General features: G+C 48.4%; 1 protein-coding gene across 5 annotated transcripts in view; it reads left to right on the top strand.

Annotated features, from left to right (window-relative positions):
- Positions 1-1,269: 1,269 nt before the first annotated feature.
- Positions 1,270-23,741, top strand: part of SPTAN1 (spectrin alpha, non-erythrocytic 1) — a 59,294-nt gene continuing 36,822 nt past the window's right edge. For all 5 annotated transcript variants that reach the window (XM_040631992.1, XM_040631994.1, XM_040631993.1 and 2 more), the window contains exons 1-11: positions 1,270-1,420; positions 12,169-12,408; positions 13,362-13,487; positions 17,339-17,479; positions 17,848-17,994; positions 19,687-19,820; positions 19,958-20,102; positions 20,179-20,333; positions 20,949-21,084; positions 22,317-22,418; positions 23,292-23,429. In XM_040631992.1, the coding sequence (XP_040487926.1) occupies positions 12,172-12,408; positions 13,362-13,487; positions 17,339-17,479; positions 17,848-17,994; positions 19,687-19,820; positions 19,958-20,102; positions 20,179-20,333; positions 20,949-21,084; positions 22,317-22,418; positions 23,292-23,429 (1,461 nt within the window). In that variant the 5' untranslated portion in view covers positions 1,270-1,420; positions 12,169-12,171. The remainder of the gene's footprint in view (positions 1,421-12,168; positions 12,409-13,361; positions 13,488-17,338; positions 17,480-17,847; positions 17,995-19,686; positions 19,821-19,957; positions 20,103-20,178; positions 20,334-20,948; positions 21,085-22,316; positions 22,419-23,291; positions 23,430-23,741) is intronic.

Here is a 23,741-nt window from a genome sequence, read left to right on the forward strand (position 1 = left end):
GTGGGGGGAAAGGGCTTCCCAACGGAGGGCTTTGGGCTACACTACAGAGTTTAGAGCCAGGCCCTTAAACTACTAAGTTTGTAAGGAACAGAAACTCCAGAAATCCTGCCCCCCCCCCCAGCACTCCAGCATCCACCATTGCAGTGCCTCCCTTTCCTAGAGGAAGGCAGCAGAACATACTATTTAAGAGAAGGTTCTGACTGCTTAGATCCAAATCCTAGACTTCCGTCGTCTTCTTTGCCTTTTTTTTTTTTTTTTTAATCCTAGGGTTTCTTCTTGATAGCTGCCTAACCTAGGGCAAGAGACCTAGCTTCCATGTCAGAGTGCTCATTTCTAAAATGGGGGAATATACCTACCTTGTAAAATTATTGCACAGATTTGAAAAAAAAAAAAGTAACACATGAAAATGCTTAGCACAGTTCCTGGTACATAAGGAAAGTTCGATTAATTGTGGGCTGAAGAACTTTAATGTCTTGTTTATATACTACAACTAATGCATCCTATTCCCCGGCGACCTGTCAGAAAGCTTTTGCTATAAGAATATAAGAATTTCACTCTCCAAATCCCAAATGACAGACTTCAACTCCAAATTAGTCTTTATTTTTGGGTATCGGATTTGGCCTTTTCTTACCACCACCTCAAATCTGGAGCCCCAAATCATCCTCGGGTTCAAGACCCCAACCCCCACCAGCGTAGGCTGATTTGGGTCTCGGCCACAGCCATCCCCCGGGGAAAGGGGGCAGGAAGAAGAAAAGCCTAGGAGTGATCTCACCCTTTGGGACTGGGCGTTTTACAGACGTGGGTGCGTAGCATCCCCGGCCAGACTGCGGCGACGGCCCCTGCCCCGCCCTTCGCTGCAGTACTGGAAGGGCTCCCAGGGGCGGAGGGGCGGGGTGGGGTACTGAAGATTCTCTGCAGGGCGGGGAGGGGCAGGATTGGAGGATCCGAGGTGCGGGGAGGGCGGGGCGGCTGCCGCATCTCGGCCTGCCCGGGCGGAGGCAGTGACTCCACTGCACCATCGCCCCCCACCCCTGACGCGCGCCCTCCTTTCCCATCCTCCCGCCTCGCTCTCCCGACTCGGCTCTTTCCCCGCAGTGGCGCTTCGGCTCTTTCCGGGAGCGTTCGGCCCTTTCCGTCACGCGATCGGGAAGGGAGCCGGCGGGAGCTCCGCCCCCTTAGCTCGGCCGGCGCTCGCTCCCGCCCCTCGCGCCGCACCCCGGCGCTTCCCCCGCGCTCGCGCCCGCCCGCCGCCGGAACGCGCGTGGCCGCCTATAAAAGAGGCGAGACGCGCGCGTCGCCGCCACTACCCGCTGCGGAGCGAACGGCGAGGCGGGAGGCCGCGGCGGCGAGTCGGTCCCTCAGCAACCCCCCCCCCCACACACAGCCCGGCGCACCCACCGACCTCACCCCGCAGGAGCCGGTGAGAGGGGGAGCAGGGGAGTTTGGGGAGGGAGCGGGGCCCGAGGGTCGTCGACCGCTGGGCGGGGAGCCGCGCAACCCCTGGGGCGGGGCGGGGCCAGCGCGCGGACAGGTGAGCCCGGCCTGCCTCGCCGCTCCCTCCGACGGGCGGGGACCCGGCGGGCGGGCCGCCGCCCGCCGGTGGAGCGTGGGCTGCGGAGGAGCCGCCCGGCCCAGCCTGGGCGCCGGCCGCTGGAATGTCATTGACTGGGCGGAGGTGGGGAGGCGAGGCCGCCGGGTCCGTCCCGCTCCCCCACCCCCAAGCCTGGCTGCCGCCCCACCCTGCCCCATCCGGCTGCGGCAGGTGGGGCAGGGGCCCCTGGCGGGATCGTCACCATCCCCCTTCCTGCGGAGCGCTCCCCCAGCGCCCCTGGTCCCTTGCCTCGGTGAGGAGCGACTTCTGCAGCTCCTCTTCCCCAGTCCCCACAGCAGTACCGGCCCGACCCTTGAGGGAGGCAGAGCCGAGAGCTTAGAGGAAAGGGCTCTTTGACCTTAATTTCATCCAGTGTGGCGATTCTTGGCCTTTCTTTAGATGCAGAAAGGTCTGAGACTGGCCATCTCCTTTTCCTTCCTCGTAATAAACATGTCTTTCCTACCCAGTTGTGATTTGCTTGTAAATAACAGGTAGATGCGGCGCTTCTTTGTATGAGACTCAGATCCAATAACTTAATAGCTTACGAGTTATTCCCCTCCCCCCCCGCCCCACCCGAGATGAGACGGCGGTCTTTCGATTCGAGGACATTATATTATTTGTCAAAAATTCTACAGCCACTCCAGTGTTGAATGATAGAGCAGCCTTTTGTTCGAAAGCTAGCCCTGCGAATTTGACAAGGTGCTTCCTAAAGAAAATTGCCTTTAAGAGTCTCTTTGATGCATTGGGACAGAATATTTTAAATAAGATGCTTGTTAAGGTTAAGGGTTGCATATGTTTTAAATTAAAAGCCTCAATAGCCCAGAAAGCTGGATTGAGATGATTGAATTGCCCCAACACCTTGTCAGATCTCTTTTATATAATAGATTCTAAAATATGTAGGCCCTTTGTTCTGTATTCATCATGGTAGTTTAGAGAAACTCACCATCATGGCTGTTAGGGAAGAATAGAAGAGAGACCATTTGAAGTATTTTAATGTGTGGAGAAATTGCGGAGTCATAGCAATTGGACCTAAGTAAAACAGAATGTATCAAAGATGGAAGGGTGGGGGTGTCTTGCAGCCAGGAAACAGAAAATCTTAAGAATAGCGGTGGGAACACTCAGCTGTATGAAGCTATTGAGCCAAGGTTCCAACTCCTAAACTAGTCTTTTCCCTTTTGTTGCAGCTAATGTCTTAGATTTTCAAAGGTCAAATTGAAGTCAAAGTTTAAAAATGTGCTGTAGGGGAAAAAAAATGTGCTGCAGTCAGGGCCTCTGCAGGAAATTAACAATAAGCCTTTTTTAGTAACTGGGCCAATAATGACTCCAGGGGACCCTCAAAGTGTGTTAGCTGTTATTTAGGGACCTCCACAGAGAGACGAGCCCCAAAAGGAGGATTTGCCCTGTGCTGGACAGGTGTGAAGCACTTCTTAGAGTAATCCATCAGCTGCGTAACATACTCGGATATGCTTTTGGTCTCTGCAGTGGGTTTTGTAGCGATCTAGCAATTGGAGAAATCTGATATGTCACAGGCTCTAATATGAGCTTGTCAAATAATCTGATGAATGGGTTTAGGTGGCGAGAGCTGATTTTTAATACACCTTTCTTTTGGTTCCCTGGGTTAGAATTTGTTCTATTTTTCCCTACCTACCTTCATCCCAAAGGGAGGGGCCGACTGCAGATCCTGTCAGTTGCAGCCCACAGTCCTGTCATTGCTGAACCTGGACGAAGGATAGCGGGCACGAGGCCGGCCTCGTAATCAATCCTCTGTGGGCTATGCGAGGACTCCGCTAGCTATGCGGTCCAGGCTGCCACAGCTGTGGTCAGAGTAGGTAGAAGAATGCATGGCCCTGATGGCAAGTGCTGACACTGGGAATGCCAAGGAGGAGGGAATGCAGAGGGGGAGTGCAGAGCCATCACTTGGGGCCTCGGAGCAGCTGTGCTTGTTACCTCCCTTCCACCTTTTTTGCATATTCCTCTTGTAGGGGTTTTGAACAGGAAACAGTATTTTGTAAAGGAAGTGTACCAGTAAACGAGGCCCAAGTCAGATCTCTATAGCTTGAGTTCTTTCTTGTTTCTCCTGACGTCTTGCTATTCTATTGCTGAATGGAAGGGGATTTAGGTATCGGCCGGCTGATTCCTAAATTTATTGGACTGTGAATCTGGGGAGGGCATGTTTTGTGTTAAAAGCATATTCAGTGTTCTTTATTTGAAAAACGGAGAAACTGAGACCCAAAGGGGGTATAAGCTGTCCAGGGTAGCGCATCTAGATAAATAGGAACTGCTAAGGGACCAGAGAACTTAGATTCTCTTTCCACATTTTAAATCCCTCGTGGAATTCAGAAGCTCTACAGAAAAAGAAAGGCGCGGGGAGAACACCAGGAATTTGGTTTTTACTTGTATTCATATATTCCTAATGGTCTGTTTTCTTCATTTTGAAAATTATTTTGTTCAGTTTGCCCTTAGAAGCTTGTTATCTTGCTCTTCCCCCTCCCTCTTTAGACTCCACATTCCTCCATCATGTTGTCATCGTTTCGTAAACGCAGAGTCCAGGTATTTGACCCGCATGCAGGAAACGGGTGGCCTTTTCGGGTTTTGCCTGGCTTGCAGTGAAGACACATTTGTGGCAGAGGGTGAATGATCCAAAGAGGGGGGGAGAAAACCCTGCCTGCATGACCTTTCTGTTAAGCCAGTTGGTTAGGGTTGGGGTTTTTCGCTATTGTTTTTTTGGTGTTACATGAATAGAAGTCTTAGTAAATTTATTCTAAAATCTCCAAAGCCTCCTGTTTTTTGCCTTCCTCTTTTTCGGGCATGAATATATTAATTTCTTCTCACCCTACTGGTGTTTGCATGTAGTGTTTGCTGATCTCTTTATTGATGGTTACTTGGTTCTTGAGAACCAAGGGACTAAACAGATTATCTTAGATATTTGGAAAAAATAATCTGAAAATGTGTCGTAAAAGTAGTATTTTTAAATTTGACAAATATCATAAACTTGGGTTTGTTTCCTGTTGCTATCGACTTATTTTTTTCTGCCACAATCGTTGTAATGAAATGGAGCTTGCATTTTCGTGGCTTAAAAAAAGCTCACTATGTATATTTTATTTGTGTACAGGTTTTGAATATTTGCTAAATTGGACCTTTTTCAAAAAGAAAAATGCTTCAAATTAATGTCTTGATATCCCATAAGAAGAAATACAAACTTTGCAAATTTCTAGTGATTATGGGTGATAAATCCAAGGCGGGCCCTTTTATAAATCAGAGTGGTGAATTGGTTGAAACGAGGTTTATAAAAATGGGCCACATTATAACCTTTTCCTGTTTTTTGAATGTCAGTAACGATATTTTGCGCTTAAATACCTCTCATCTGAATTTCACAGGTTAAGAGGTAAGTAGCGGCAAGATAGTATTTGGGAAGCATTCAGAAGTAAGTTTTCTCAACGTTGCTCTGCGTTTCTGGGATTTTGATGCAATGCAGTATGAATCTTTTGCTTTTCAAAGCTAAGTCCCTGCTCCCCTCTGCAGAAACGGGTTAATGAGTCTAAATGAATTTATCAGTCTGAAGGCTGTGACATGCGGGTCCACAGAAGCAAAAATATTTGTTGTTTTTATTCATGGTTACAACTCTTAATTTCTGTATTACTTACCTCTCTGCTTATCATCAGAGCCGCCACGAAAGTCTGCAGCTGAGCTGGTTGGGAGGCCATTTGCTTGCTCTGAGAATCCGTTGGTATAAGGTGTTGATGGGCGCTAAACCAGTTCTTTGGTGGTTTTTTTCTCTGGAGAAGTCCTTCCATGTGTGTGGAGGTAGTTCTCCTGCTTTGCGCGTGTAAAATTTGGTAATAGGTTGGCTTTCTGAGCCAGGGAAAAAAAACCTGCGTGGTCAGTCCTGCACCTCTGAACTCTGACTAAGCAACCAGAGTAAATCTGAGGGATGGTTTTTCTGACCTTTTGCTTTGGGCGATGTGTATGAATTTTTCCATAGAGCCAAATGCCCTGTTTATCCCTTTAGTCCCCTTCCAAATCCCTTTCCTTGCAAAAGGGTGTATCTGGTGAAATTGGAGTTCATTGTGTAGTTTTCCACATGCCTCTCACATCCAGCACGTTCCATGGCGCATTTGTGTCAGTGACTCCTTCATCCTCACTACAAGTGGATTCACTTGTGGGCTTCCACAGGGAAATTGTGCTGAATTCTTCCACTCTCCTAAGGCCTGCGTGAGGGAGTCCTAAACTACTCACTTCAGGTGCCAGGGTCCCGGAGTTGGATGTCTGACCTTTGGTCTGAGAACGATTGCTATCCGCAGTCTTTTCTGTTGCCTAATGCGGAGTCTTATGTCCTGTCTCTCCCACCTTCCAGAGATGGATCCCTTCGCACAGCAGGGCAGCTAGCTTCCGTAGGTGAGGCCAAGGCATTTCAAAATGCCCTCAATACCAAGAACTGGCTCAGACAGCTGTCTCTGGGCATTTGCAAGAAGACAGTTATTAATTAGTGTCTAGGCTCTTCTGTAGGAATCCATTTTCCGTTGATAATATGTGTGAATTTGTGTCAGATACGAGGAGTCCTTCTCAGGTGTGTTGTATCTTTGGATTAAACTAGAACTTTCTACCCGAGGTTCACATCTTTAGACTCCCGTCTTTCTTCCCAGAGATCTGGCAGTATTGTAAGAACGCTGACAAGGTCTTTTTATTTATTACAATAGAGGACATAGTTGTAATTCCTGTTTTATCCCCCGAGATCAATTCATGTTACTTGCTGAATGATGCAGCTAACATTTTGACTGCTGCATTGCACCATTTATAAATAGCCTGCATCTTCAGTCTTCTTGAAAAATATTTGTAAAAATACGACCCTTTTCTTCAGTTACCTTCAATGGGAAGCTGTCCTTAAACATACAGAGAATATATTTAGCACTTCATTTCCCCTCCTTTATTCTCCGTGGACAGACAGAGACCTGATTGGCAAAATCAGAGTTGACGGGCTCCTTTGAGATAAACAGTCGACTGCAATCCTAGGAATCAATTCCTAGTTCCTCTGTGGGTTTTTAGGCAGTTAGTGAAATAGATCGATAGGCTAGTGTGGTTGGAGATTGTTTTTTAATGGCACATTTCCCAAAGTCTTCCTTTCTAGCTCTCAAAAGGCGTTAATCCCATTAAGGCTGGGAACAGCCTGGAACATTCTCTGTGCAGCCTGCCTTATCAGTCAGCTGCATATTTCAGGGCAGGGGTGGAGATCTTGCAGCCTCAGTCCTGGGGGGAATGTTGCGCACCCAGGCAGAGTCTGAGAAATTCCACCAGCTCCCTCACGTAGCCTTGGGTGGGAGGCTAGCACATCTTCTGGTGGCAGAAGTTCTTGGTGATACGAACATTTTCCCTATTTTTAATATAATCAATGGAAATGACCCGTTTCGGAGCAAAGAAACTGGAGCCTCTATAGATAAATTTAGAGACAGCTCCCTATCAGGTTAAGGGGTGGGGAATTCTTATTAACCCATCCTCTTAGGCTCCTGTAACCATGCAAATGAGGTTCCTGAATGGCCACAGCAGTGGGAGAGCTTTGATGACTTTCAGATGCCCAGGGACAGCCAGTGGTGGCTTGGCAGAGCTCCCACCTACTGATGTCAGCTGATCTGCAGGAAAGAAAAGTCCATTATTGCCTGACTAAAGCACTTGGTATAGAATTGACTTGTTCTACTTCACTGGGGTGACAAAGAGGGCCTTTTAGGTTGGTTAATTTCAGCAGGGCCTCGCTGGACTGTCTCCCTGGATTGGTAGGGTCAAACCCACGAGCAGGACCCAAGCAGGGGGACTTGCTAAGGCGGTGCCCTTGCCGCATTATGTTGGGGATTCTTGGCTTCGTCATGAAGGGCCTGCCCGCGCCCCCCCACCCCCCGTGTGATTTCTTAGAAATTTCCATAGCAGCTAAAGGATTTTAGAAATGCAGGGAATCCTGTGTATGAAGAGGCAGAACGGATGCCCTAGGCATTAGTCTAAGGACTCCGACATCTTGCAGGATCATGTGCGCTGAGGCGGTTTCATACGGAACTAGACCTTCCTTGGCAAATTTCCTTGCCAGAAAATTTTGTGAGCGAGCAAATTAGACACAATTTCCTGCTGTTTTTTCATCTTCAACGGTTTCCCAAGGGTTAAGAACAAAGGAGGTATATAATTTCTTAACCCTGATTGTTTACTAATTTAAGACTCAGTCTTATAAAAACAAAATCAATTTTTATTTCTTGATTAAGTTTTTAAGTCATCTCTGCCCCCAGTGTGGGCCTCAAACTCACGACCCTGAGAGTCGCATGCTGCACCAGCTGAGCCAGGCACCCGGTTTTTATTTTTTGAATAATTAATATATCCGCCTCCCCCTTTCTTCCCTCCAAAGTGGTGATGGGAAAGATAAGAGGTAGTGAATGAGTAAGCAAACAGCCATCAATAAAGAGTACGCCAGCTGCCGTCATGTGCGGAATCATGGGTTCTGGCATCCTAGTCTGGGACCCAGAGGATCCCAGCTCACCCCAGGTAGGCTCTGCGACTCGGTTAGTAGATTACCTTGTGTCCTCTGCCTACTTAGTAATGAAGTGACAGCATTGTCTCTGTTTCCAAGGTCAGAATGTAATTGACTCTACTGTGTGCTGGGTTCTACGGTCAGAGAGGAAGAGGAAGATAAGGTCTTTTTTATATAGTCTCTTAGGAACTCTTCATTTACTAAAGAATTTCAAAAACGGCAGGGAGGAAACCTGGCAGAATGCATTGGAGCTCTGAAGTGGAGCGTGGGGGCGGCTGAAGACTTCTGAGTTAGGACTGCAGAGAGGACAAGGTAGTTGCTTTAGACTTGGAGGGGTTTGTATGGTATTCAGTGGTGGAGCTGGGAATGGGAGAGAACATTCCTGCCCAAGGGGACTTTCTGAGCTGGGAAATGGGCCCTGCCAGGGCCTGTAGCTTGGCGTTGGTGTGGGAGTTTGATAAGAGATATGGCAGGAGCAGACAGTGAGGTGAGTGAAGTCACATTTATATTCTAGTAAATGTGGCTGGTGGTGGTAGTGATCCTTGTCAAGATCCCTGCCAGAAGTCAGCCTTCACCCAAAGAGGCTGAGATTCTTAGGGCAGCAGCGTGAGCCAGAACTGCCCTGTTGTAATGAAGTGTTGTTATAGAAACTCCACTCCACTGTGAACAGATGTTTACTTTAAAATATATATATATATATATACATATTTATTTATTTATTTATTTATTTGAGGGAGGGAGGGAGCGGGGGGGAGGGGCAAAGGGAGGGAAGAGGGAGAATCTCAAGCAGACTCCTTGCGGAGCGCAGAGCCTGACTCGGGGACTCAGTCCCATGACCCTGAGATCATGACGTGAGCCAAAACCAAGAGTTGGGACACTTAACCGACTGAGACACCCAGGCGCCCCCAGACCTTTAATTTTTTAAATGTTATTTAAGGTTACCCTCAGTTTTTGGTTTTAAGGATAGAAGATACTTTTTCCAGGCACAGCTGTCTCTTGATCACAGAACTACCTTCTTGAGCTCTGTTTCACCAAGGGCCCACCCTCCAGGAATGAAAAGGCCAACTCATTTCTCAAAATGTACTGCCATGTGCTCAGACCAAAATTAGTAATTCCCATTTGTTCAGTAGGTTGAAACCTAGTTGGAGAGCTGCATTCTCCATTTGCTGTTCTTGTCACAAATCTGGCTTTTACCTGGGTGGAATTCCAGTTTGACAATATGGAAAATGTAACTTGGGTGGGTGATGGAGCTCTGTCCCCGCCTTTTACAGATGAATTCAGATCTGCGTAGCAGCTACCGCACTCAGCATATACTTGCTTATTTGTCAACACACATTTCTTAATGGCCCGGGTATGCCAGAAATCGGGGATACAAAGATGGGGTTGCTCAGTCTCATTATACCCTTGGAGGTATATACAAGTGCTTTGTAAATCTGCAGAAAAGTGTGATTAAATCTGAGATGGAGGGAAGGAAGGAACATGGATTACAGCTTGGGGAGGAGGCAAGATCATACAGCTTACTCCTCTCAGCTGGGCACTGAGGTATAAATAGGAGTTGTCTAGGCAGAGGAGAGGTAGAACATTCTACACACGGGAGCCTGGGCAAATAGCTTAGAGTCGTTTTGTTGCTGTTTTTAAAGATTTTATTTATTTGTTGAGGGGTAGAGAGAGCGAGTGCACACACAAGCAAGGGGAGCGGGAGCAGCAGGCAGAGGGAGAAGCAGGCTCCTGGCTGAGCAAGGAGCCCGACATGGGACTCGATCCCAGAACCCTGGGATCATGACCTGAGCTGAAGGCAGACACTTAACCCACCCGGCGTCCCTAGCTTGGCGTCTTCAAAGAGAATTCTGTATTTGGAGGAGAAAGAATATTTCAATATTCCTAGAGGGTAGGGGACATGGGTGAGAGATGATACCAGTCACATGTGTTGGGCCAGATCACAAGGTCCTGCTAAAGAGCTGGATCCTTTGCTCCCTCAGAAGGGAGCCATAAAAGGTCTTAAAGCACAGGAGCAATGTGGCCAAGAACATGTTTCTTTTTATAGTAAAATCAATCAGACTTTGTGGGGAAACAATAATACAACAAAAATAAGTGGTCAGTACTTGGAGAATAATTTGGAAGGAATGGTGGTAGGGCTATCACCTCGTGTCCTCTCCATGAGGAAGGTGGTGGCTTCTAGAAAGGTAGTCCTCAGAGTTGATCAGGTGCAGAGGATGCTTTCTTGCTGCCTCTTGAAGCTGCTTTAATCCCGAAAGACTTACAAACTGTGACCTCACCTGGATCCCACCAATGCTGTTTACCTCCCAGCTGGATGCTGGGGGCACTCTCGAGATTTCCCTGCCTGGTCCTTAGCCTGCTGATCCTCTCCTGTGAGCTTGACCAGGTGAACAAGAAGGGCTCTCAAATGTCTCCTGGGTGACAGGGTTTTTATACCGTGTATAAATTATGGGATAATATCCAGAGAGTCTAGAAAACTTACCTCTTCTGCTTTCCTACCAAATTTATGAATCTTCTGTAGAATGTAATTTGACATTTGGAAGGGTCCTAAAAATTTCACCTGCAATTTTTAGCCATTGTAGGAAACCGAGGCACAGGAAAGTGGCCCGTGCAAGGTCATGTGTACTCACACATTTAGGGGCTCTTCGTCGTCAGTCTGCACCTCTTTCCGGTGTGCTCCGTAGGTTAGAGGAGTCAGCCTCACTCCTGATGAGTGTGGGTACCATCTTCTGGGTTTTGCCCAACATCAATAGGTCACATTTTCTTTTTGACGTGAAAATTTGGTGGAAATGTCCAGAAATCTGCGGATTTCAAGTTGGGGCCCACGGAGTGCTGAGGGGAGTGCTGCCTCCTCCGTCAGCCTGCGGTTGTGGCGAACTTGAGAATTAGGCTCAATTACGCTGAACAGTCCGCCGTCCACAGTAGGAGGTGGGCGGGAAGCAGGGCAGACCTTGCACCACACCTTCTCGTCCTTGGGTTTAGATTTCTCATTTGTAGTATTACATCAGATTCAGCTTTCGATGCACGACTACCTGTTTACTGTTTAATAATCGCTGCTGATCTTTTTTATGTAAAGCATCCATTACTTTAAAATTTATGGAATGCATGTATTTGTGACATAAACCTGAATTTTTTCTAAACTGAAGTGTAGTCGACATACCATTTTTATTAGTTTCAGGTGTACAACTCACCAAACTTTTTTTTTTTTTTTTAATTGCACTGTGATTTTTCTTTTGTGCACGTTCACGGGAAACACAGCCCGTTGGCGCAGGCGCTCTGGTAGCCTGAGGAAGACTTGTAGGATTGATGTTGCCCAGTAACTGGCAACTCAGGGGCTCTGACAAGGTCAGTTCTTACCGCTGTTAAGGACTCTGTTATTTGTAATCATCCCCTTTTCTTCACTGGATAACAGGCTGAGATCTGGAAAGATAGAAAAACTGATTTAAGTAAAAGTAAATTCTTTCTAATCTCCACACAATGGAATGCAGAGACCAGGTGAAAGGACTTCTTTTTTTTTTTTTTTTTTTTTAAGATTTTATTTATTTATTCGACAGAGATAGAGACAGCCAGCGAGAGAGGGAACACAAGCAGGGGGAGTGGGAGAGGAAGAAGCAGGCTCCCAGCAGAGGAGCCCGATGTGGGGCTCGATCCCAGAACGCTGGGATCACGCCCTGAGCCGAAGGCAGACTCCCAACCGCTGTGCCACCCAGGCGTCCCAAGGTGAAAGGACTTCTGAATGGATTTTTCAGTAATTCTTTGAGTACCAATTTGGCATTTCCTTTGACTCCGTAAAGCCTGTGTAGACTTGCTGGTAAACTCTAGTTCTCCCGGTTTCGCTGGGTTTCGCTGTGGTGTTGGTTCGGCGTCCTCTGAGGGACCCACGCAGGCAGGTGTCGCAGCGAGCGGATGGCTATTTTTCACAAAGGAATGGGATCAAGGCTCATTGTTCTGTCCTGAGAAGGGACTGCCTTCTTTCATTTGTCCGCCAGGGCTGTGTGCTAATTCTTTCCTTCAGAGAGGCTGATTCCATGGAGTCCGCTTTGGTCTCGTGCTCATTTCAGGCATTCTGTCTTTTCAGAAAATGGACCCCAGTGGGGTCAAAGTGCTGGAAACAGCAGAGGACATCCAGGAGAGGCGGCAGCAGGTCCTAGACAGATACCACCGCTTCAAGGAGCTCTCAACCCTTCGGCGCCAGAAGCTTGAAGACTCCTATCGATTCCAGTTTTTCCAGAGAGATGCTGAGGAGCTGGAGAAATGGATTCAGGAGAAACTACAGATTGCATCCGATGAGAACTACAAAGACCCAACCAACTTGCAGGTGCGTCTCATCTCCCCGAGGTTCCTGCCAGAACTCAGGAGCTCAAATGTTTTTGCCCCCAAATCACACAAAGTCATTTAGTTATGACCTTGAGCAAGAAGAATGTAGATCAGACATAAGGCAGGACCGACTCCCTCTTCTGAGAAGCCCTTGGTGTGTGCATCATACTATACTTACTAAGGATGTGTGTGAAATCTTGCAGGTATTTTTTCTGAATGCTTCAAGCTGATGGTTCTCAAACCTCTGCCTTGCCACCATCGGTGGTCCTTCGGCATGTTCCGGGGCGGGGGAGGGTCTGGGTTGGGCTCTTGGAACATGAGTTTTCGAGAAAGGCACGCCAGCAGTGTTGCTGGTGGAAATTTATAGTTAGGCTTCTCTTGAAGCAACTCACTGGTAAGTCTTACCAAAAGCAAGCCTTTAAAAATCGTTGAATTGTAACTGAAGTTAATTTTGTGGTATAATTTATGTCTCGGTAAAGTTTTTTTTAAAAAAGGACAAAGCCTTTCTTCTCATTGATTTTGGTGAAAGACTTTTTTTTAGCAAGTGGAACACATGGTTCTCTTACTATACCAGAGTCGTCCGAGAAAAAAGTGTCACATAATGAGTGAATGTTTCTGGGTTATTATCCCAGAATAAATTGTACATGCTAAGAAAATTGTTGGTGTGGCTCCGTATTTCCAGAGGGGATTGGATGTCCACATAAAAGCTAATTTCCCAGTAGTAAAGTTAGTGCAACGGTGGTGGTTCTCAGTGGCCAAGCTTCCAGAAGCCAGTGTAGATGGCGGTCAGAGTATTTGAGTAATTGAGCAGGGGTGGGGTTGGGTGGGATGCTGAATGTCCCCAATTAGAGGGAACGGGATTCAAGAGGGGAGAAATCACAGGACCTGAGGGGGGCGCGGAATGGTGAATGCCTGGCGGTTGCAGCTATGACTCACTTCCTGGTCCACCAACAGGGCAAGCTCCAGAAGCATCAGGCCTTCGAAGCTGAAGTGCAGGCCAACTCAGGAGCCATTGTTAAACTGGATGAAACTGGAAACCTGATGATCTCAGAAGGGCATTTTGCATCTGAAACCATAAGGGTGAGTAGGAGTAGTGCCTGGTACCGGAGGCCATCTGGTCTGGTACGGGTGGCCGACTGGTTGATGGAGGAATGTGGATTAAATGCCAATTAGGATTTCTAAAAAAGACTTTGCTCGCTTTTTTTTTGAGATTTGATTTTAGAGCGAGAGAGGAGGGTGGGGGGGGCAGAGGGAGAGAGAGCATCTCAAGCAGATTCCCCACCAAGTGCAGAGCCCGATGTAGGGCTCAATCCCACGAACCATGAGATCATGACCTGAGCCAAAATCACTAGTCAGCCGCTTAACCGACTGAGCCACCCAGACACCCCACTTTTCTAGCCTTTTAAGAGAATTTGTGAAGTCTTCTAAAGGAGTTACCCGCATCTTGCCTTTGTAATATGATGATTCAGTATGAATATAAACAAGTATGTGTCTGCTCAGTGGGGAAATTAATATTCTTTTTGTAAAACAAATTAGAGTGTGATTATACTTTAAAGAAGATTACATAAATGAAACCTAAATTTATAGATGGTAATTTGAGGGGAGAGCATATTAGTGAAATTGGTGAATTTGGGGATCAGGACACAAAGATCAATAGGAGTGATCTCAGGCACTGTAAAGTTCTCTGTTGAAAACTCGAGGTCTGGATCTTGGTGGCTTGCCCTAGGAGGTGTTTTGCTGAGGTCGAGTCTCCAAGCCAGTGAAGGGTCCAGCTGTGAGCAGTAACTTGTGGCACCTGTTGTTGGTCGGTGACCATAGTGATGGATACAGCCAGCTTTGAAGCAGACGTCCTTACATTCTTTGATTTGGCTTGTTTGGTGCCATTTCGCTGATGATGGATCTTTCTCTGCTTTAACATTTCCAGTACCAAGATATTAAGGGAAAGCAAACCGCTTTAGGATGAAGTATGTACACTTAGTTTCTCGTAACCGGATGCTCTTACCTGTTTCTGCTGTACCTCATTCCTATCTGTGTGTCTTGTTCTTTGTCATCCAAAGTCACGTTCCTTTGAGGGACTGGCCTTTTCTGTCCCTTACCAGTCAAGGCAATTGTGGAGAGTTAGATGAAAGCTGCGTTCATAAGCCCCAGCTAGAAACGTCCCCACCCCCTGCTGTTCCCTGACACCCTTGTGGGGCTTTCGTCCCCGTAGGATCTGGTCTAGTGGTTTTCAACAATAAATACTTGTTGTCTCTCTTTTGCACTAATACACTCTGCAGTCTCATTTTTGAAGACTTGTAATCAGCCCTAAGCTTATTATTAATAACCATTACTAGTAATGATTGTGAGTTGGAAATAAGGGTAAATTCTGAATGCCATATGACCAGCTATTTAATTACGTTCCACGCATTTGGGTAATGTAACATGTATCTCTTCAGTTAAATATGTACCATGTGTCTCTGCAATTAAATATAAATATCTTTCTGCTCATTTTCCCGCTGTTCTATATATAGTCTTAAAGTAAATGAAAGCAGCATGCCTTATTATTTGCTTGATAGAAGTTGTTTTCCCAGAGTGCATGGCGCTGTGGTAGTATTATAACCGGGCTACAGATGGGGAACAAGAGAAACAGATCAGGTGTTTGACTTTAGTGATTAAGCTGGAGAAGAAGAGACCCAACACTCACTTCATTCGGCTCTGTTAGTACTGGAGATCTTATCAAAGCAACATTTAAAAGGACTGTCAGCCACTGTCTGTAGAGTAGCTATTTATGTGCAGACACTTAGCCACTGTGACACAGGTAGTCTCTGATCTTCACTAGAAGCTCGCTAGGGACCCCTCATCCCCATAGTATGGAAGGGAAGAAACCAAAGCTCAGAGAAGTTTGAGTAACTTCTCCAAATCCCACAGTTAGTAGATGGCAATTGGAATTCCAGTCCACGTCACTCTTTGCTGACAATTATTAGCTGTATTTTTCCAAGCTACATGTCATTCCTGTCGGCTTTCCTTACCTTCCCGGCCGGCTGCTTCTCTGAAAGCTCCTGCTGGGTGCTCATGCCCCTATTGAGAAATCTACCTGAGTCAGAACCAGGACTTTGTCTCCACCCCGTCAGCTTTCGGTACGTTTCCCAAGTGCACTGGCCTGCCTGCCCCCCTCACGCTCTCGAGCAGCAGAGCGCTTGGGAAACTGGACACTCTAACCTGCAGCGTTTACGAGATCAGATGCACCAGGAATGGGAGGGTTGTTCCAATACTGGAGTGGGCTTTGCCCTCGTTCTTTACCTGCGGGTGTGAAAATGAACTTTGTGGGAGACTGACCATGGACTCGAGGGTGGGGTTTTTTGTGACCCTTTGGTGGTCTCGTTTTTAATTTGAACAAAGGGCTTTCATTTAATCGTTATTGTCATGCTCACAGTTCCCATTGTGATCCTGGCTTGGTGCTTTATCTGGCCCAGGTTAACATGGGGCCAGGGGGGTGGAAGGTGAAGGTTGCTTCTATGTCCTGGATAACCTGTCTGTTGCCGGTTTAGACTTTCACACCGTACCGGACGGCGTGGCGTCCCATAGTCACCGCCACCCACATCGGGTCCCACATCCGAGTAGGTGGAGTATTGAGCTGCTGCTGCTTGCCTTTCCTTTCCCCCTGCCTTGGAGTGCCTTTCACTTTCTTCCCATGGGCAGGCTGCTTTGCAACCTGCAGTGCTGGAAGTGAATTGTGTGAGCATTTATTTCCCCTGCTGTTTCTGCTTTCAAGTGAAACATACACCCTTGTTTCTAAGAGGATCCACCCCATGTTGGCTGTCCCTTGGCTTTCAAGTTTTCAGCTGGCTGGGAGGGGCGTCTCAACCATGGGTGGATCCCAGACTTCTTTTCTGTGAGTGTTTCAGCCTTGTCGTGTGTTTTACTTTGGTCTGCCAGTGTTACATGAAAACTCCCAGTATCTTGGGTAGGCATAGGCAACACACTGAGATTGGATTAGAGACCAGAAAGCATCCCGCAAGCTTGAATCGATGATCGGTTCCCCTCAGTTGTGGACAGGTCCTTACTAGGACTGTGCCATGGGAACCTAAAGATTCTGGGAAGTGAGTATGTTTGGTCCTGGGGCTGCCACCTGGGTGAAGTTGGAAATAAACCCAACCTGAGGTATATTGAACCACAAACTATCTTTTCATAGAAATTCCAAAACTTTTTTTGCCAAGAATCCTTTTCAATCGCTGATTATGTTTCAGGACCCCATCTCTTCTACTTTTATTTTATTTTTTTATTTAAAGATGTTATTTATTCATGAAAGACAGAGAGAGGCAGAGGGAGAAGCAGGCTCCCCCTTGAGAAGGGAGCCCCATGTGGGACTCGATCCCAGGGCCCCAGGCTCACGACCGGAGCCTAAGGCAGATGCTTAACCGACTGAGCCACCCAGGGGCCCTTTTCTACTTTTATATGAAGGTGTTCCTATTGACTTGGGCCCCATCGTCATTTCTTTGCATTCACGATGCCCATAGGATCTCTTGTTTTATTGTTTCCCTTCATGAATTCAGAACACACCCTTCAGGAATTTCTGCTCAGTTTCCATGTCGGTTCCTCCTCTCTCCTTCCCTAGTAGTCTAAGGACCCAGGAATCCCACTTAATGATTCAATTACTAAGCACATTAATTATAAATAATATAATATTGATAATAGTCGAATATAATTCCCCTAAAGTGAACTAGAAAAAAATCCACCTGCGAAAGGTCAGTTATTTTGTTCTCTAAGACCCACCGAACTACGGTGCTATTTCCTATTCTCAGACTTGTGGTTTCCTCTCCAGTTCGGGATTATCTTTAAAAAGACTTGTTCTGAGTTCTGACTTGTGGGGTTTCTGACGAGTGGGAAGTCTGTGGAGGAGCCGGATCCCGTAGAAACGGCTGTGATCTCTGGGGCTGACTTTTAACCTGCAGACGCGTTTGATGGAGCTGCACCGCCAGTGGGAGCTGCTTTTGGAGAAGATGCGGGAGAAGGGAGTCAAACTGCTGCAGGCCCAGAAGCTGGTGCAGTATCTGCGAGAGTGTGAGGACGTGATGGACTGGATCAATGACAAGGTGTGTGTCCGGGGGAGGGGTGGGGGGGAAGGCTGGCGGAGTACGCCGTAGTGAGAGCGAGGGAAGGGCCCCCGGCAGCCGCGAGCCTGTGAGCGCAGCGGAAGGCGCACAGTGGGATTGCTCCGGCTCCGGCTGCTCTTCGGGGGTGCTCTCCTAGAACTCCGAAACCCAGAGTCTCACACCGGCACGCCCGGAGCTCAGCCTTTGAAGGAGGAGGGGAGCTAAGATCACATGGGACACAGGATCCACTAGCATCCACTAAAGTTAACGTGGCCCATCCCGGTGGGCCTCGTTCCCGCTGCGTTTCTGGGAGCCATGGTTTCCACGTGTTGGTTGGTGACTCTGGCTCTGTTATGGTCCCCGAATAGGAAGCGATCGTGACTTCTGAGGAGCTGGGCCAGGACCTGGAGCATGTGGAGGTTTTACAGAAGAAATTTGAAGAGTTTCAAACAGATATGGCTGCCCATGAAGAAAGAGTTAATGAAGTGAACCAGTTTGCTGCCAAGCTCATTCAGGTGGGTGGCAGTGTGCTGTGTGCTTCTTCCTACATCATCGTATGAACTGGTGTTTTCGGAAGAAAATTCTGATGATCGGTTCCCTAGTTTCTGAGTGAGCAGTGTTTGGTAAGCATGCCTAAGAGTTTTGCTTTAGCTTTAAGGCAGCAGGCTGGTCACTCCGAAGGTGGAAGCTGCTCTCCAGCTTGTGGCCACGGGCAGGAAGGGCAGAGTTCATCTCGTCTGCTTCCTCCACCCACTTTCCGGCAGGGCGTGGCCATGCTTTTACTGGGTTCTGCAGCTGGGCGTCGGGTTCCCAGATGAGGGTGTGGTGGCGAATGCTTCTTCGGGTTGGCAGGCAGCCACTGACGCCGGACTGCTCTCTCGGGAGCCTGGGGAACCTTGTAATGAATGGGCTCTCCACTAGCGGCTCGGAGCCAGTAAGGGGATGGTGTACCCTCTCCCCATTGCCGACGCACCCGGTCCCCGTAAGCTGCTGCTTTATCCTCAGCCGCCTCTACAGGGCTCAGAGCGCTCCCCACATGTCCAGCGGCAGGAACTAGAGTTTTTGCTTTCCGGGAAATTTGATTTTGGGGGTCTAAATCGTAAATTTTTGGATCTGCTTCGGGGCTGATACTTGTTCCGTTTCTGGCCAGTGATAAAAGAAGAGCCAGCATTCCTTAGAAATACCTCACCTTCCACAGTGAGCCCCCACCCCCTGCCCCAGGATCTTGGGGCATCCCGAGGTTATGCTGAGGAGAGCAGTCAGGCCAAGCCTGAGATCTCGCAGATGGGTCCCAGAACGCTGAAATGCTTCATTTGTTACTTTACGTGTTATTTTTATTAAAACAAAAACCAGGGGCGCCTGGGTGGTACAGCGGTTAAGCGCCTGCCTTCGGCTCAGGGCGTGATCCCGGCGTTCAGGGATCGAGCCCCACATCAGGCTCCTCCGCTATGAGCCTGCTTCTTCCTCTCCCACTCCCTCTGCTTGTGTTCCCTCTCTCGCTGGCTGTCTCTATCTCTGTCAAATAAATAAATAAAATCTTTAAAAAAATAAATAAATAAAACAAAAACCAAAATGTGGTTGGTGGGGAAGGACACTTGTAAACAAAGAGCTCCAGTCTGAAGTGAGGAGCAGACCCTGAAGATCATGTCTATGGGCGGAAATGCTCGATAGGCTCATGAATGTTTGAAATAACAGATTTCCCAGCGCTTGGGACCGACGCGGGTGCATTGGTGACGCTCCCACACAGTTGCCCCGGAAGTGTTGTTAAAACATAAAGGTTTTGGGTACTGATACCCGCCGCTGCTTTATGGACTCACCATCTACTCCAGGGGATAGATAATGACTCTCCCCTTTTTGTGTAAGAGGAAATGGAAGCTAGCTTTAGTTATTTGAGAGAGAGAGAGCAAGGGCGGAGGAAGGATGAGGGGAAGAGGGAGAGAGAGAATCTTAAGCAGACTCCACATACAGTGTGGAGCCTGACGTGGGGCTCGATCTCAGCACTCCCAGATCACAACCTGAGCGGAAATCAAGAGTCAGACACTTAACCCACTGAGCCACCCAGGCATCCTAGAAGCTAGTTTTAAACAAGCTTGGCTTCATTTCACACACAAAACCAGTATTTGTTCAGAAAGATGAAGGTTTGCTGCGGCAGAGCCTTGGAGGAGGCAGGGGCTCAGGACCCAAGGCGGCCTCTCTTCCTCACGTAGGAGCAGCACCCCGAGGAGGACACCATCAAGACCAAGCAGGACGAAGTGAACGCGGCCTGGCAGCGGCTGAAGGGACTGGCCCTGCAGAGACAGGGGAAGCTCTTTGGGGCGGCCGAGGTGCAGCGTTTCAACAGGTACCGAGCCAGAGCGGGCTGCCGGGCGGGGGCACATGCCAGGAAGACGCGGGAGCTGCCCGGGGCCGGGCCCACTGCGGCGCCCCCAGCTCTAGACAGTTGCCGTAAGTGGCTGCCTGGCTGTCTCCGTCCCGTAGGGACGTGGACGAGACTATCAGCTGGATTAAGGAAAAGGAGCAGTTAATGGCCTCTGACGATTTTGGCCGCGACCTGGCAAGCGTTCAGGCTCTGCTGCGGAAGCACGAGGGTTTGGAGAGAGATCTCGCTGCTTTGGAGGACAAGGTGGGTTTGGGAACCAGCCGCTTCCATCCTAAGTTAGCAGGGGGCACGAGCACGGTCTGACTGAAGGCGTTTCCAGGTCAAAGCCCTGTGTGCCGAGGCCGACCGCCTGCAGCAGTCCCACCCTCTGAGCGCCGCGCAGATCCAGGTGAAGCGAGAGGAGCTCATTGCCAACTGGGAGCAGATCCGGACTCTGGCGGCCGAGAGACACGCCCGCCTCAACGACTCCTACAGGTGGGAATCCTCTCCCGAGGCTCAGCGGACCGTGCCGTTGGACCTCTCTTAGAGAAGCGGGGAGGCGGGCTTTGGGGTCTCTTGTGCATACTGACAGCGCTGCCGTGCACCTGCCAGGTTCCCGTACTAAGGAGGTGCAGGTGGCTCTTTCCTACTTATGTCATATTTGTTTGGAGACGGGCCACTTTGTGTGTGTGTGTACATCGTATTTATGACTTTATGAATATCCTTCCATCCTGTATTGCTGCGTTATGACCAGGAGAAGTAGAAATCTTTTCTTAGCGATCAGAGCCCCAGTGGAATATACCATTAAAATTCAGTAAATCAAGAACTGGGAAATGAAAGAATGCTAATTACTAACCAGAGCTGGAACCGGGGAATTGGAGTTGGAGAGAAGGGACCAGATTGGGGAATTACAGTGATGGACACAATGCAGATTTTAAAGGATTGATTTCAGCCTTCTCTTGCTTTCCTCTACAGTCAGACTGAAGAATCCTTTGTGTCCCAGGACTAGAGTTGGCATGGTCTGAGGATAGAATTCGGAGCTTCAGGAAGGCATTTTTCATCTGGGCTTTCCATTGGGAACATCTAATGGCTTATCTTGGTTTTCTCTAGACTTCAACGCTTCCTTGCTGACTTCCGCGACCTCACCAGCTGGGTGACTGAGATGAAAGCCCTCATCAATGCAGATGAGCTCGCCAATGACGTGGCCGGGGCTGAAGCCCTGCTGGACAGGCATCAGGAGCACAAGGTAGCGTCTCCAACATCTTCCAGAAGAAAAGGCCTTCACTTGTAACACATTGGGGTGGGACTCTTATAGCCAGAGCGGCTGAAACTTTGTTCACAGGCAGCTCTCACCACGGGATTGTTGTTGGTTTTGCCTTGGGAAGACTGGCTCTGCCTGCTTCTCATAGATGGTGAAGTGGGTTAAATGTCAGGAGATTAAGTGTGGTCCGTAAAAGTGAGGGGCCACGCCCTGGCATGATGGAGGTACTGGTGTTTTGTGCATCAGTCATGTGTCATCTTAAACAATGTTTTCATTTAAATGCTGAATTTCATATTTGGTGTAATTAAATTTCTTATCCTGGGTTTTCCCAAAACTGTGTTCCACAGAAAACTAGTTTTATGAGCTGTTAATAGGCTTTACCTTAAAAAGAAGGCTTTTCTATGGCCAAGTCATTTTGGAAAACCCTGTGAAACAGGATTGTAAAAATCATTATTACTATAAAACTTCTGAGAGGCTTTAATGTGGTAGATGTAAAGAAAGTCAGTGTATGGATGTCACACACACCAGCAACAGAAACATCGTTTTTTAAAACTGCTACTTATAATTGTTCAGAAACTATAATGTACCTGGAAATACAACTTAACAATTGTGTAAGACATTTGTGGAGAAAGCAGTTAGGCTTTGTTGAAAGAGTGAAGAAATAAAGACTAAAGGGGAACGTCTTATCTCGTGCATGGCTGGAACGATCTTTTGTAGAGGTAGGAAAATTTTCCCCAGGATCTTCACACTCCGTGCCGTCCCACCCAGAAACCTGGCAGCTCTTTCTTTGTTTCTGGAATGAGACAAGCTCATTCTAAACTTGATTTGAAAGGGAAAAAAAATTCAAAACCAGCTGAGGCAATTTTGAAGAACAGGGTGGGACCAGGGGAAGCACCTCCCCTACCCGGTCTGTAAAATCCTATACCCACCCATGTGGCTCGCGGAAGGCGAAGAGACCCCAGCGGAACAGAAGCCGGGCTCAGACCCTTGAACGTGTGGAGACGCGACAGGCTCTGACAGAGGTGGCCTGAAGAGCCAGTGGCAAAGAGACTTGCCAGTAAATGGTGCCCTTGTGATTGGGAGCCTGGCCGCCTCGTTGATCCTGCTCCTGGTTGGAGATGGGATATTCTGATTTGTAACGATTGTGTGAAATTCAACATCTCTGGAGGTTTTTTTTCTAAGTTGCGGGGCATCCGTTGTGCCTTTTCTTGCCGCAGGGTGAAATCGATGCTCACGAGGACAGCTTTAAATCTGCGGATGAGTCTGGACAGGCCCTGCTTGCCGCCGGGCATTATGCCTCAGATGAAGTGAGAGAGAAGGTAAGAGAGGAGAGGTTCTTTAACTGAAAGTCTCTGAAAACTGCTATCCATCCTTAAGTATCCAGGCTGCATTTGCTGTGGTATGCGAGAAACTTCCACAGAGCTTGCGCCCAGGAAGTTCAGGGGCAGCTTCTTGAGCGACCGAAAAAGAAGACCTATGTGTAGTATGGTGATTGATCAGAGGGAGGAAGTTCCATTCAGTTGGGACGCTGGTGACCCATTTCCTGCTTAAAGGGGACTTTGCAGTGAGTTGAGTCCTGCATTGGTAGGTGGAGCCAGGAGGAAACTGCTTTCTTTCAGATTACATGTATAAGTGTATACAGTTTTCAAGTTCCACAGGATCTGAGTGTAAAGATACCTGAGGAACATTGGAGAATGATGTTTTAATATTGTGTAAACTCGGAAGAGACATTGCACAGACACACTTGTTGTCAACTGTGGAGCCTAAATTGACGTCTGGGGCATTTGTGAACTTACCATGCTTTATGGAACACCCACCCAGCGACATTTCTCTGCTGAGGCTCCTTACTCCATTTGTACTGCCCCCATTTTAGAAAGATGCCCTTTTTCTTCTGCCGAAAGTTTACTTAGCATTTTGACCTAAAGTCTTTCGATAACGTGGCAGTGAATTAATTCTAGATAAACGAGAGTTCCCTCTCCTCCTTCGCATAAACGTACAAGCCGCTCAGGATTGGCAGGGTCCCTGTGACTTGGCTGACACAAGTGAATGTGATTCGCCCCCTTTTGCCAACCAGAAAACAGGCCCGAAGAGGAGCGTGAGGATTAGAAATTCCAGGGCAGCCTTTCCGTTTGCCTGGGGGTGGGCAGCAGACGTGCCCTGCCCTCACGGCCCTCGTGTCCCCCTCCTCCCAGCTGAGCGTCCTGGCCGAGGAGCGGGCCGCCCTGCTGGAGCTGTGGGAGCTGCGGCGGCAGCAGTACGAGCAGTGCATGGACCTGCAGCTCTTCTACCGCGACACGGAGCAGGTGGACAACTGGATGAGCAAGCAGGAGGTATCCGTCTTCTTTCTCGCTTGTCTGCAGTGCAGACGGCTGGCTTAATTCGGGCAGGAAGTTACCAGCACTGCGGTCGTGAATCGGGTGAAGAGGGCTCGGTGAGCGGCTCCCGGCGGCTCTGCCTGCCGTCCTCCCGCCGCTGGGATTGGAGGCCCCTGGGACGGGCCCCGGGCTTAGAGATGAGTGCGCTGGTGTGGGATTGCTTCTTCCTGAAGAGCACTTTTGGGTGGTTTTGGTCTGGAACCTAGCACTTCACCCTGTTATTAGGTTAGTATTGAGTGAATCTAAAGGACGTCAGGCTTTCCGGAA

The sequence above is a fragment of the Ursus maritimus genome, unplaced genomic scaffold (assembly GCF_017311325.1).
Source record: "Ursus maritimus isolate PB19 unplaced genomic scaffold, ASM1731132v1 scaffold_17, whole genome shotgun sequence".
NCBI classification, from domain to species: domain Eukaryota; kingdom Metazoa; phylum Chordata; class Mammalia; order Carnivora; family Ursidae; genus Ursus; species Ursus maritimus.